A 15,035-nucleotide genomic window follows, 5' to 3' on the forward strand; every position below is an offset into this window, starting at 1 on the left:
AGCTGTGTGTAAATATTTTATATATATATATCTATATATATCTACATTGCAGTTATAACTGTCACCTCACAGAAGAGATTCAATGGACTGAACAACCATCTATGAACTTCAGCAGCCGGAGCTCTTCAGGAAGAACTCGCTTTCAGCTTGGACATCAGCATCTCGTTCTTACGGCATTCCTGTTAACAGAGAGCAAACAGATAAGGGGGTGGCTGCTCTTAACTCTGTTAGTTCTGTCTTCACATCAGCAACACCAAACCCTTCTATTCTGAAAGATCTCCAAAATTCAAAGTAGTCTGGAATGGGTGAAGAGTTGAAAGTAATTCTGATTCATCCCTAACATTATTCCAATGGTAGTATTCACTAAAAGCACTGACATTCAAGCCAAAAGGAATGTCACTTGACCATTCATCTAAAGGTGTTACAAGTAGCTCAAGTGAACCCACCTTATTACTCACAAATTGAATAAACCTGAAATTGAGATTACTTGAGGCTGATCTGGAAGTTCACAAGGCAGTTTGCAAAAATGCCTCTGTTCAGGGAACAACTCTAGGTCAAGAAATATGTAAGTACACACCGCCTGTTTTCAACATAACCACCACAACTCCTTTTAGCTTTAAGGACAGCGAAGTCAAGTAGAAGTTCCCTCACAGGGCAGTGGAAGAAAAATGACTTAGATATGCTTCCACCAAAAAAAAACAAACACCATATATATATATATTAAAAAATAATAATAATAAAATAATCCACCTAGCTTCTGCAACTAGGATGTAAAATTCAGTGTCAGGAGCAGCTGAACAGTCCCTGTCATTCTCCCAGAGTACACTGTCCAAAACAGGAAGGAGCTGTCTTGAACAAAGCAGGAGAAAATTACAGAAAGATGTTTTTCCTCAAACATCTCAGGCCAAATGACAACTTTGCCTGGAAGTGCTACTTCATTCAGTACCAGGGAGACAGTAATACAGTAATTAGCAGAAGCACATTATGATAGAAAGCTTGTGAAAGTCCAAATCAGTGAAGTGTTAAACTGTGCTTTCACAGCACTTAGAAAACAAGGCTAGTTCTTGGAGGTATTTCTAACTACCAAGATTCTGGATTCCCTCCCCTGTTCACACCCAACTGCTCTCTTCTCCAACACCCAACTGCTCAGAGATCTTCTGGAGATGCTATTTGGACACCCAAATACACAGCTCGCTGGGTGACAAATCGTCCTTACCCTGTTACACAGAGGGGTGCCTGCCTGTCAGCGAAAAAAGGGTTTCCAGAATCAAGATCCAAGCCCATGAATCATGTGTGGTTAATCACCAGATGATATCACAAACATGGTGTGAAACACATCATATTAGGAGCTCTTGTGCATATAGTAACACACAAGTCAAGCCAAAACGGCTCATGGAGCACTTCCCAGTTTACATTAGGAAAAGTGTTCTTACCTCTTTAAATTCTTTCACTGTTTTAAAGTAAAGCCTCTGTTTCTCTAGAAGCTCTAAGTATTCATCATTCAACTGGTCTCTTCGCATTTTGTTTTCTTGCTTCTTCTTTTCCATCTGTTGGTAGATAGGAAGGATAAGAGATCACATACCATGAGGAACACCACAATGCACACATACCATCTGTAACAGAAAATGGGAGACAGATGCTCCATACATGATCCCCCTGACTTGTGTGTTAAATCACAAATACAGCTCAAGACCCACATGTACAACAAGCCCTTTTCTTTTCTCCTCGTGCCAAAGTTGTGACAAACCTAACTCCAGACCCTAAATGTGAAGGGGGCTGGCTCTTAATATAGAACAGACTGCCTTCCTCTCAGGAGTTCTAATGAAGCTCTTCCATCACAGCATCGCAGACAAGTTTGCTGCTAAGTCTAGAAAGTACATTCCCCCCCCTTCCTCCCTCCCTCCCTGCATTGGTGAGCACTTTCGTAGGGATGTGCAAAGATGTAATATTTGTTAGCTGCTTGCTTAATCTACACCTCACATAATGGACTTCTCCATGCACAGTTATTATCCAAGAGGCTTTTCTGAAATAATTCCCAGGTTCTAGCAAGGAAAGTAAGAATAATCTCAGACCTTCATCCGATTCTGTTTGATGCCTTCTACAATCTGCTCCATCTGCCGTAGAAACTGCTCACGAGAACCAGAAGATGCCATTGCTCTGGGAAGAAAAAAGATAACAGCCAACAGGGATGTGGGACATTGTGTCTCATTTACAGTTGTCTAGCACAGTCCCAGCTGTCTACCCATGTCCCAGAATTCCCAACACTTAGTGTCCTATGTAAAAATTCATCATTTTAATCACTGATTTCAGGTGCAGCTCTTCAGCTGGTATCAACTCTCAACGAGATGGGAACAGAAACTGCAGAGCTCAGCACAAGGGTTCTCCCTCTTGGTTCAAGTCTGTTCCTTTCTGTCACATGTTGTACAGAAATAAATTGCAATTAACTAACCAAAAGCACAAACTTTTGGGATTCACTCCTGTTGTGAATATTAAGAAGGCTGGCAGAAGACTTAATAGATTATTAAATATCCTAAAAATAATTTCATGCCCTAATGGGGAAAGCCTAGAAGTAATTCTAGATTTGTTACATACCTTAAACAGATTAACAAAAATCAAACAAAGAAATACACCCAACTCTCCCATACCCCTCCCGACAAAAAACCCAATCCAAACCCCAGCTGCCAATTACAGCAGTGGTTTCTACTGACTGGAGAGAATCAAAAGGATCTCATCACTGAGCAAAAAAAAAAAAAAAAAAGAGCTGCACTCCCAGCAAAGGGAAATATCTGAAATACTTAGTTCCTCTCTATTTTTTTAATACAATTAGAAAAGTTTTTGATATCACAATAGGAAAAAAACCTTAAAAATAATCAAAGTTTCTGACCAAGTGATAGGACACGACTGATAACTGGTTACTCTGGGAAGGAAAAAAAAAGAGCAGCTTGTAATCTCCCAACAGAATCATAAAAAGATGTAAGAGGAAGAATTGTCTAAGACTTTTAAATGTCCATCTCCTCCCCCGTGACTCTGAGCTGTACTGCTGTGACAAGGATTTATACCAGACCCTTTTTTGTGAAGTGAAAAAAAAAAACCAAACCCAGGGAAAAAACTGCTGGCTGCATCAGAGACTGACACTTCAACCTCAAACTTTCAAGGGAACCATGATTTTACCTAAAGACTTCACACTTCACCAAAACCTTTAGAGTTAGTCCATAATAAACACATCTGAAATATGCCTGAGTAATGTTTTGTACACAATGTAATAGCCACAGCTTCACAAAACAGAGAAGAAACTAAAGTTGATGCCAGGAAAATTATGACTGAATGATTTCTTTCCATAACTGCAACTGAAGAGTCAAAAATTAAAAACATATGCTAGCTATAAAATTTATGTAATTCCAAGTATTTGATTCCCTAAACATTGGCATAAACAGAATGAAGTATTTTATAAAGCAGTTCATGTTGATAAAAACAGTAACTATTTTTAGACTCCAAAATTCATGCCTAGTCCCATTTTTCCATCCAGCCATGCCACTCATTTCAGATATCAAGAGAAAAGTGACCACTACTTACTGCTGAAAGTTGTCATGAATAGAATTCAGTAAGTTAACCTGTGAATTTGGGAGGGGGAAAAGGAGGAAAAAAAAGAAGTTATGAATTTATCCTTTCTGGTTTGAGTTTTCATGCACAATGAAATTAAAATCAAGTTCAAAACTGACATACAGATGTTTCCCTGACAAGCAGTTTGCTATACGAAAATCACTATAAGCTTTCTCTTGGTAGAGAAACCACAGTCCCTCTGTATTAGTGAAATCCATCGCAGTGGAAGAGCCACAGAAAGCAGAACCAAGTCCTGTTATCACAGTTGTGGCTTTTAGTTTTATTGATGCCCAATTATACCCCTGAGACTCGTCCAGCACGATGACTTTCCAAACCAGAAGCGATGAAGTAAAACAGCATATACATCTGTTCAACATGTGCTGAAACTTGGAATACAAGTATGGTTGGACTCAATGATCTCAAAGGTCTTTTCCAACCTAGTAATTCTGTGTAACTCACAGGTTAAGTCATTTGGCATTCAACAGTGAGGGCACACAAACATATGCTGTGGCTACATTAGGTTCACATTGCCAGTCTTACTTGTATTGATAAAGCAGAACAGTTTCTCTGAGCAGATCCCTGGCTGTGCTTACAAGTCAGGCAGGACCTCTCTTCCCCCCTCCCAAACAAAAGCATCAAATAGTAATGCCCCACCATCCAGACACCCACATTGTATTAGCAGCACTTCAAAGCTGTTAGCAGCACTGCTCTGTCAAGATGAGCAAAGCATTGCATCAGGAAAAGGAAAAATGAACAAAAAAGAACACCCCCCACCCCCCACACACACCCTTCTGCTCCTGAGAGCGAAGCCAGTATCTCCACTCCATCCTGTGAAGCCTCACCAGGCAGCACAGGGAAAGCAGGTGAATCCCTGCACTGCTCTCCCTGTGCAGGTGAGTTTCACAGGCTACCGAACGCACTGCACATTGTTACCCATTTTGCTCATGTGTATCTCACAGGCTGTGAAAAGACAAACTTCAACAAGTACAGAATGGCACTTCACACATATGGCTTCTGTTATAGGATACTAACATTGCACTGAATCGAGACAGAGAAATTTATTCCAACATCACAAGAGTATTTTGTTTCTCTTGGTACAAACTCCACCAACTAATTCAACCACAGATCCAGGATTATCTATGCAGTCACCTGTGATTTTTCTTTTCTTGCTTTCTACATATGGCTGAGAGCACTAAAATTCACCCAGTAGCAATTAACATGATTCTCTCTTGACTTTGAACACTTCTTGCAAGTCCCCTGAAACCGCCAGGCAGTTTCTCCTTTGGATGAATACTTGAGAGAGCATTTTGTACTCCACAAACCTCAGCGTTGCAAATGGAATCACTTGCCTCACTGCTACAGAAAGCTAAATTGATCTCTCCCACATCTAAAGCCTTCCATTGGAATGAGATGGTGATCAGCAATCTGGCAGAATCCACGCTTGTTCCTGACCCTACTTCCAAAGATACAAAAGATTTCTGAACAGACTCCAAAGCAGATATGATGCTTCAGAATTCCTGTTACTTACAGGAAAGGAATTAGTGCATGAGTCCTAAATAGCTGCCAAGCCCACATCTCTGCCTCAAGACAAGGGTTTATACTGCAAAACATTCCAGTCATGGAAAGTAGTACTGCACAGCTATTGCACAGTAAGAGTGCTGATGTGTTATATTACAGACAGTAAAATCAGGGTACGAACCCCAAAAGTCAAAGACATTGTGAAAAAAAAATCATTTGAGAGCTTAAAAAAAATTAAACTTCCTCAAAATATGATTAAAATACTAATCGTATTCAGAGAGACCTTTCATGGCAGAACTATAACCTTTATAGCCAAAATGCCACTGCATCCCAGTTCCTGCTATTGCTTCTTTAAAGCAGTTATGCTCAGTGTATGTTATGAAAGGGTTGGGTTTGGGAGGAGAAAAGAAATGGGAAAAAAGGTGTGGGGGGAGGCAGGGAAAAGGCACAAGTGTATTCCAGAAATCTCATGGAGGCACAGATACCAACAGCATCTTTTGTGCATTACTTGTCAATATCTGCTGTCTATTTGGTTCTGGGATTAAAAGCAACACAAGGAAACCTCAGCTATATATTGCATTTAACAATTCAGACCGCATCGGAAGACAGTCAGACCTCTCTCTCTCTCGCGACTGACATCGTGCTAAAAGAACCCTTGATCAATATATTTGCCTTTTGAAATTATATCCGTGTCAGCAAAGCTTGGAACTGAAAAAAATCCAAAACACCACCACCCCCTCCTACACCCCATCAACTAAAACCCCCTATGCAGCGCTGAAATATATTGGCAACAGTACTCCCAACATATACAACCCTAAAACACATCTGCTCTGTATTCTGTCAGCTGGTTTTTTATATGCCTGTTTCAAAAAACATCTCTATATTTTTTTAATTTGTGGGTCTTCCCTCAAAATTAAAAAAGAAGTCTGTGTTAAACTCTAAGCTAGGGGAGAAGTTAAAGCAGTGTGAATACTACAGCTGTTACTTAACATTGTGTTTTAAATCTGCCATAGCATTATCTGCAAGCTATTGTATCTTTGGTTATGAACACATTTCATCATTGGGAATAAGAAAATAAAATCAGTGAGAGACCAGAAAGATGCAAAGCATGTGATGATAATCATTTTCCAAACCTGGGCTGCCCTCCTGGCAGCTGTTACACATCCCTGCACAGGGATGTGAATTTTGCAGCTGGGGCTCCTGAACATCCACTGCGCAACTGCCACTACACAGCACTGCTGGCTGGTAAAGAGATGATGTTTGAAAAAAAACCAAACCAAACCCCCAAAACTTTCAAAAGAAGATTCTTAATGGCATTTTCAGGAGATGAAAAGGTACGTTACACCACTGATTCCAAGATAATTATTCTACCTGATGACCTAAGATCATCAAAACAACTTTTAGAAACTGCATTCTCTCCTGGTAAACTGAGACCTCTCCCAGAAATTAGATGTTTCTGGAGCACATCGCAACCATGACAGGTTAAACTTTGGCAAGATCCTGCTTTGTACTGATCACCAACCTAACTCAAGAGATAGACAGACACATATAAGCTGTAATGCTCAATTCAGCTCAGAACTTCAGATGTTTTTACATATCTCATTTATGCATGTTGTTATACCACCTAGCTACATTTCTTGTGCTGTAGGGTAGATTCTGACAACATTCATAGAGCAGTGTAATACTTTTCTGGAACAGAAAGTTGTCTGTCTTCACCCCCAATCTCCTCAGTTACCGTTAACACGCCTAACACAATTGTGGCTGTTTGCCAGAAGTTCCCCCCTCCTCAAATCCCTCTTTACAGTTTTACCCCAGGTACAGTATATGCAGCACAGGTTAATCATGAAGAGAAAAATTCTCTATTTAAATCTGGTAATTGTTTTATGGCAAGCAATGGTCAGGATCACACTCCCTCTACAAAGCTACGTAATGAATTACTGACTTTTCTGAATTAAAAACCTGAAAACTCTCTCACATGTGTTGGAACCAACTGCTTAAGGGAAGGAAAGGGTTGCTCATCATCTTCAAAAGTGGGAGGCAAAATGTCTTTACACAGGCTGAAATCTGACCACTGCTTTTCTCACAAACTAAACAAATATATCGAAGTAATACAAAACTATCTGTTCTTGTTTTAGTAGAACAGAGAAGCCCAATGTATCAAAAATATACTTTTAAAACAATGTCATCATTTTTATGAAGTCTTGACCACTCCTATTTCTCCACCTTTACTGAAGCCACATGCTTGCTGTTGCAAAAAAAGAAAATGGAAATCACTTGATTAAGTCATCCCCAATAAAGAGCTGAACTCAACACAGCAGGGAGAGAGGGGAGTGCACAAACCAAGTCACTTTCATGAAAATCCTGATCCTGAAGCAGTAAAATCACAAGCCAGTTCAGCGTAGGCAGGCTCAGACCCTCACAACTAACTGATATTGCTCAGAGCAGCTGGAATTTGCTCTCCAAAGTTACCAACTGTAACATTGATCTACAATAAAAGATACTGACCAAAAAGAGAACAAATCGCACAATTTGGTCCTGTGATACCAAGACAGAGATACTGTTAATCAAATGTTACTTGTGTTTTGTGAGTGCAGTGAGTAGTTTAAGGTAAATTTTAGTTAAGTGTAAGTGCTGCACTAACAGCACTTTTACAACACAGACCACCTCCCCCTCAACGTTAGAAACACTCTTAGGAATCAGCTGTTTCATTTTTACTTACAAAGACTGGCAACTCTGCTCTGACATGACTGAACATGGTGAAAGCCAAGTAAAAACTCTTTATCTCCTCCTCCACCGACTGAATATTTAGAAAACAGCAATAACATTTTCTTACCTCCTTTTCCAAATATACTTTCTTATCATCCAGTGTATTATAAAGAGTAAAGAACTGTTTCGTTTCTTTGTGAGTTGCTGAGACTGCAAACAAAAAAAAAAAGGGTAGAATAATAAAAGAGCAGTGAAATGGAATCTGTAATAATACTTCCTAGGCTTCATATAGCATACTTTCCACTATCAATAATGGAACACACTTCTTAATACATTCTGGAAGAATATTTCCTCTGCAAGTAAATCTCCCGCAGGGTTTGCAGCTATCAGATTTTATGAGAACAACACAGCTCAGTGTTTAAATTAAGCCTCAACTGCTGACAGGCCTTTCTGCAAACATATGCTGGCACCATCAGCTGTCTTTCCTTACCACTCTTGCTCTTCCTTCCTTTCTAAGCTTTACCCTTACACCATACACTACTGTTAACAGTTGCCCTTGCATAGCTTGTCTGTAGCTGGCCAAAATTATTACAGTTAATATATTAAGCACTGCCTAGAATCCTGAACCTGGAAAAAAACATATGGGTTAAAAAAAGATCAAATGATTAATAATGAACATTATTCTAGAGGTCATGATTATGCCAGATACGAGTGAAATCATGCTCACTACATTAAACACTGAAGGCTAACAAGTCACAGTCTTTAAATAAAACCTTTAGTGAACTGGTACGCTGGACTAAGCTTTTGAATGGAACCATGGACAGATGGCATGACCTTCCCATGTCACATCATTGAACATCCACATTTTTCAAGTCCAACTTTTGATTTGTACAAGCCCAACAGCAACCCAGAGCCTAGGGTTGAATATTTCAGTCACAGAAATCCAGCAGTGGCTGCTACTTCAGCAGCAAGATGTTCTGGACCAAGAGCTTTCCCACTGCCACAGTGGCTGTAACACATGCTCTGCACATGCTGGAACCCTGGGAAGCACAGTGAGTACTGTGAGCCTGAAAGCACAGAGGAATTCAGGAAAGCCTGTGACAGGTTGACAGATTAGTAAGGGCTAGTCAGCGGTGCCACAGAGATTTTCCAAATGCTGAAATCAGGCTGTGGTTTGAAAAACTGTATGGGAAGAAGGATCACCAACAGGCTTGCTTCAGGTGTGCTCTCTTAGTTCAGTTTTTGCATGACTTGCTGCTGCCAAATGGAAAAGGTCTTTCCCAAACCCTTTCATTCCTGCAGCTTTTCCCTTTCTTGCAGCAGCTCTGGCAGTCACAGATCCTTTAAGAGTGGATTCCACATAGCAACCCAGAAGAAAACTTTTCAGGACTTCAATTGTGTTGGAAAGTTGTGCAGTTCATGGAGCCTTAAGGGCACCTACCACAGCCCACATAAAATAAGACAGGGAAAGAAGAGGAAGGAGGGGTCAGTTGGCTCATTGGCTCTCTGGAAACCACAGCTTTGTGTGTTCAAGGGAAGAGTCTTCAGTTAGGTCAAAAATAAAGCAGGGTGCACTGGAACTTAAGAGCACTTTAGTACAGAATCACTGAGGTAGGAAGGCATCCTGAAGACTGTCTTGCCCATCACCCTTGGATCAAATTTCAAAAAACCCAGGTTTTAGAAACTGAAGATCTCCTGAATCCAGCCAAATGAAAAGCCTCTAAAAAATACCACCATTCACAGAAAGCCTTGCTATAGATTTTCAGCTCCTTTTCCCAAAAGCCTAGCCTGTACAATGCAGGTTTCCAGCCACACCTGAGCATGTTATCCTAAGTCACTGCATGTATTTGTCCCATAAAATTCAAAGAATCCTAAATCTACACTCAAAGCTGCACAAGCCTCTTTGACCTTAATCTTTCTGTACTTCATACATGAATGAAGCCCCTGTCTTCTGAGCAGGTAGACGCTCTGACCATAGCTTATTTATCTGAATTAATTCAGATGTGACAGAGAAAACAATCTGTAGAACATTTAATACAAGCAACAAAGTTGTCTTTAACAATTTTACAACAACTTTAAGATTTGCATGCTCCATATTCAGTTTGCATGTTCCATACCATCCAGGCACAGCAAATGCATACCTAAGAGCACATCTGCCATTTATCATTAAAAAAAGTTAAAGACAATTTGTACTCTGATCCCTCTCCAAGATGTTGCAGGATATTTATAAATCAAAAATGAAAGAAAATAATCCCTTCAAGTAAAAGTAATCACTTTTACTCTGTAGTTCTTGACATAGTTTGGTTCAGAACCTGGATCTGATGTCAGTGATAAGCAATGAAAGCAATCAAATAGCAATTGTCCTGGTTTGGATAGGGATAGAGTTCATTACAGGACTCATATTTACAGCAGCCCTACTTGTAAATGGTCAGTTAAGGACTTTGTATACACATTGGTCATTAATCTAAATGACTGAACCCCTTGCAACATTTACTCCAGCAATCTCATGCATCAAGTTTCACCCTCAGGCGACAGTTCTTATAGCCAGCTTATAAAGCCTTGACTATCAGGTGTGAAACATGAATACTAAAAGACCCCTAAAATACAACAAAATTAGCAAGTGTTGTTACATGCCATACCCTTAAAATCCAATTGCCCTCCTTCCAGGGCTTTAGCCTTCAGCAGGATGTTCCTGCTTGATATACATACCCTGACTGTAAAGTTCAATAAATCTCTTCTGATACTGTGTTAGCTCAGCTCGGCTGGGTACTTCATCAATCTTGCGTTGTAAAATGGCTATTTCTCTGTTTCTTCGTGCCTGAATAGAAAGTCAGGAGGGGAGAAAACAAAGCCTCTTCTTGTTCTCATCTTAAAATGGATTAAGGTCCCCCCCAGCAATAGTTTTTTTTACTAAATAATTATTTTTTTTTTAAAGTGTTGGCAGAGGCTCAATTTTTTTGTAATTGATTCGTTGCAGAAAAATTTTTTTAAAAATTAGAACAAAACAGTATTAGAAGTTACAAGAGAAGGGAAACATCCATACATTTGTACAGGTAAATTTACAGAGTTACTCACCAACAACAGACGGATCTTTTGAAGTTTCTCTTTCTCAGTGTTGTACTGCTGTTCTATAATCTTATTTGGCTCCTAGAATTTAAGAACACAAAACCCTTGTAGCATTGCAGTAGCATATGAGAGCTGCAGTGTAAAAATGTGCAGACTGTTTGTGTTTTATCTATGTGTCTACCTTCTGTTTAATGGCTCCCACAATAACACCACCATTTACTTTGGTTTGGTTTTTTTTAACAACAATACATAATCTGCATTAGAAACTGACATCATCTACTATAAGCAAGTGCATTTTTTCAGGCTTTGAAGCCTTTGATATTTTAGTTTTTAGGACCTGACAATAGTTTTTCCTGCTGCAGGGTTAAGGATAAACACGACCCATAACAGAACAAAAACACTCTGACATGTATTCTGGATTTCCTGGATTAGGAACTTTAAGGGTTGGATTTTTTTCCCTCCCTCATTTAAAAATTTAAGATTTAGATTTACATTTTAATTTTTTCATGCTGTGTTCAGAAGGACAGCAGCACCATGGAACCTGTAATCTACCTAACCTCAGAGATATAAATGTATCAAACACTGAAACATGAGCAACTCAAGCCTGTTCATTTGTTATTCACTGCCATCAGTCTGGGTGTACTTGTGTTAAAGCCTAACTTCTGACAGCTGCTCAGGGCAGGCAACGTACTGAGCCACTAAAAACTTGTGCTTTCATCCTTCAAATAAATCCACTTCTAAGGAAGAAAAGCCAACCTAAATAAACAAGCTTTCTGAGGAAGACCTGTTTTTGTCAGAGGTATGTGCTGCACTCCAGAGATTCTTCTCTGGTACTACAAAGAAAGAAGTAAAGGGCTCAAAAGCAGCTATGGGTTAGCCCAATGCATGCTACAAGAATAATGAAGACTACTACAGCTATTTTTATGTTTATTACCCTGAACTGTGGCTTTTCCAGTGGCGCAGAATAAAATTTTTCAGAGACTGCAACAGATACTTCAATGCTTTCAAGAATGTGCAAGAAGTCAGCAGGTCCTAAAGCAGCATGTTTATTTTCAGTTTGTGTTTTTAAACTCAGACATTTGCTACTTACCTGTTCCTCCCCATTTTCTGCTGTCTCAGCCTTCAAATTCTCAATATTTTGTTGAAGTCTCTCCATTTCTTCCTTTAAAACAACAACAAAGAGTTTACATTGCTTTTGAGACCTGTCCTCTTGCTGGGGGAGGGAAGGAAGCTCAACAGCATACAACTCAAAACTGTAGAGCTGACCCCACACTGTATTTACATTTGTAAGATTAAACAGCATTGTTTGCTTAAAGGTAAGGCATCTGTTGTCATTTATTATGCAGAACTATCTGCTTCTGTCAGAGACAGGAACAGATTCATTTCTTACTTGCCAATACAACTAATAAGCAACATGGAAAAGGAAGCTAAGGAATATTCCAATAGTGATAACATGACACAGGACTGCAAAATTCATAAAAATGAACAAACCTGAAGTTACTTGCAAGGCAATTTCCATTTAGTTTCCTTTAGAGCTTTCCAAAGGCCTATATATAGGGAAAATGAGGTTCCTATGCTCAGTCTTCACCTCAGGGCACTATTTCTTTTTATTCCATTAAAACTCATTCACTATTTTTTTAAAACAGAATGAAACCAATTCTCTCCAATCCTATTTTAGGCAGTCCATACAGGACAGCAAAAAACAGTAGTTAAGCAGTAAAACTGAAACATGCTTTGACACTTTTGGTGGGCTGCCAGGGGCCTTCATGGAGCCCTTCTCTTTGGCACTGTCCCTCTCCTGGGGTCACTGCTGGCTGCATTATCCAAGAAGAGATGATCTGTTTCAGGCTGCGAACAGCACAGGTGGGAATCTAGTACAGTCCAGTCTCAAACTTACCTTTTAGTGCTCCATATCAACTCACCCCAAGCTGCTCTGAGCAGAATGGGATTTGGAATGAGAAGAGCCACAACTGTGACCAGTACAAAGCTAACCAGGAACTGCCCTTTTTATTAAAGGATGCCTGGCACAACAGAACACCAAAGGCCACGCTAACTCAGAGGCCTTGGCAGCCTTCCTTACATCTCCCTGCCTCAGTCCATGGGGAGAGTTCTTGTGGTAAATCCAGTTGCAACCTCCTTGGCCATCAGCCTTGTTGCAGGTATGATACAGTGCAGAACTGGGCAACTGTCCGTAATTCTGCTGCAAACCAAGCTGGGCAGCAATAGCCACTGTGAACCTGGAAATACCAGCAAGTGGTAGGAAGGGGGACTGACAGGGACACACAACGTCATGACAAATCGGGGAGTACAGTTCTTATTTACCAAGTTTTAAATTAACCCTTATATAAGAAGCTAAAACTTACCCTACAGTGTGCTTTGAACTCTTGTTCCTGGCTTTTTAGGTTTTCATTCATGGCCACCAGTGCTCGCAGACTCTGTAATATGCTAAATTTGAAGATCCAGTAAACCACATTAGATTTTTAGTTTCTAATTTAAACAGATGGAGAACTAAAAGGCAAGCTTAGTTCTAAATACATTTCCCATAAAGTCTGTGTAAATTAAAACCCCAAATGTCACCACTAATACACCAAGGTCAAAATAAAAACGTACTTTTATACTGAGTATTTTGATGGTTTTGCTATGTTCTGGCCTTGTTACTGTGGGAGTTTTGAGTGAGCCTCTTATTTATGTGAGATGAAGACTTCCAATATGAAGAAAATGAAAGCAGGAAGGCCTCATCTGCTTGTCAAATGTGTCTAGGATTCTACTTTAAACACCCACAATTATTTTCTACCACAGACTGAGACTTTTCATTCTGACTGCATACTATGGCTAATATTTTCCTGCCTTTGGAATGCAAGCTGGAGAGTTGCTTAATTTTTAAATGCTAGCTATTTGTTTAGATTGACAATACAGGAAACACTGAATGATTCGTTTTAGAACCACCATTTTTCAGCATTTCAAAGGCCACAAAGGAAGAAGCTTACCTAGAATCTGCTTGGGATTCTATTGTTTCCAGTGCTGCCAATTCCTTGTCCAACTTTTCACCGTAACTCTTAACCTAAGGGTTGCAATTATTGATACACTGAAACACACTTCCACACAGATAACAATTCACAACTCAAGCTTTCTCACACCATGGGATTCATAAGGTAAGTTAAACAGCTTCACCATTTAGTACATCCCTCCACTAACTGAACACCTCAAAAACAATTCAGCTAGAACCAGTGCTCAGAAGAACAAAGAAGGATTACCTCAGTTAATGTCTTTTTTGCTTCAGTACATTTTGCCTGCAGATCAGAGCATTTAGCTTGCAACTGTGATGAAAGAGAAAGAGAAGAGTTTGATTCTATATTCACGCTAATTACACCTGTAATGGAAAATAGCAGCATTTGCTCTGTTAATAGTGGCTGTCTACAACAGGCCAACCATCACAGACACTGGCTTTTCTTGTCATCTGATTGCCAAAATATGTAACTAATTTTCCACCTGGGCTTCTAGATTCCTTCCCAGAATAAACAGCAGCTTTTACAAACTGGATGCCAACGGCATTCAGGACTTGCAGAGAAGTGCCACGGCACCCTATCATAGCCCTGTCCATACCAAATAACCACACTGGTTTATCATTTTCTTTTGTGTAACTATGGAAAGCCTGCTAACTGCTAAGGCAGTTGGCAAAACGTCACTGGATATTTCACTTGTCAAATCACTTAGAGGCCAATTTTAGAAGAACACCCCTCTCTGAAGTCTGTATGATTGAAGGTAACATTGCAAAACATAAGAACAGAAAATGCACATTTGATTTTTTGTTCCACTTCTTTTCATGCTGGTTTAGTTTGCTGTTCACAACACAGAGCTGTGACTCACTCATCTCTTTCTCTGAAAAGAAGTATTTTTCATTCTTTTTCATATTTTTCACCAAAAATTCACAAGTAGAATGAACTCTAACTAGTTGACAAAAAGCCTCCAGTCTGCATCTCATGAAAACTGACATAAAGACCTATTTGCTATGAGAACTCTTGGCAAAACTTATTGCAGTAGTGAAGCCAGAACTTCACTTTCTAATTTTTTTTTTTTTCCCCCTCAAAGTGAGGGTCTTGATTGTCACTGACTTCAAAAGCTGTCTTTGGCAAGTAGAAAGGGTT

General features: G+C 39.6%; 1 protein-coding gene across 1 annotated transcript in view; it reads right to left on the bottom strand.

Moving 5' to 3' along the window:
* Positions 1-15,035, bottom strand: part of CCDC93 (CCC complex scaffolding subunit CCDC93) — a 43,012-nt gene continuing 27,977 nt past the window's right edge. Inside the window, exons 13-23 of the mRNA XM_084265068.1 lie at positions 14,145-14,207; positions 13,878-13,951; positions 13,254-13,335; positions 11,981-12,052; positions 10,900-10,971; positions 10,534-10,642; positions 7,952-8,034; positions 3,574-3,611; positions 2,073-2,157; positions 1,434-1,547; positions 1-179 (exon numbers count right to left, since the gene is read on the bottom strand). Of these exons, the coding sequence (XP_084121194.1) occupies positions 126-179; positions 1,434-1,547; positions 2,073-2,157; positions 3,574-3,611; positions 7,952-8,034; positions 10,534-10,642; positions 10,900-10,971; positions 11,981-12,052; positions 13,254-13,335; positions 13,878-13,951; positions 14,145-14,207 (846 nt within the window). The 3' untranslated portion in view covers positions 1-125. The remainder of the gene's footprint in view (positions 180-1,433; positions 1,548-2,072; positions 2,158-3,573; positions 3,612-7,951; positions 8,035-10,533; positions 10,643-10,899; positions 10,972-11,980; positions 12,053-13,253; positions 13,336-13,877; positions 13,952-14,144; positions 14,208-15,035) is intronic.

This window comes from Gallinula chloropus (genome assembly GCF_964237585.1).
Source record: "Gallinula chloropus genome assembly, chromosome: 5".
In the NCBI taxonomy this organism is placed as follows: Eukaryota; Metazoa; Chordata; class Aves; order Gruiformes; family Rallidae; genus Gallinula; species Gallinula chloropus.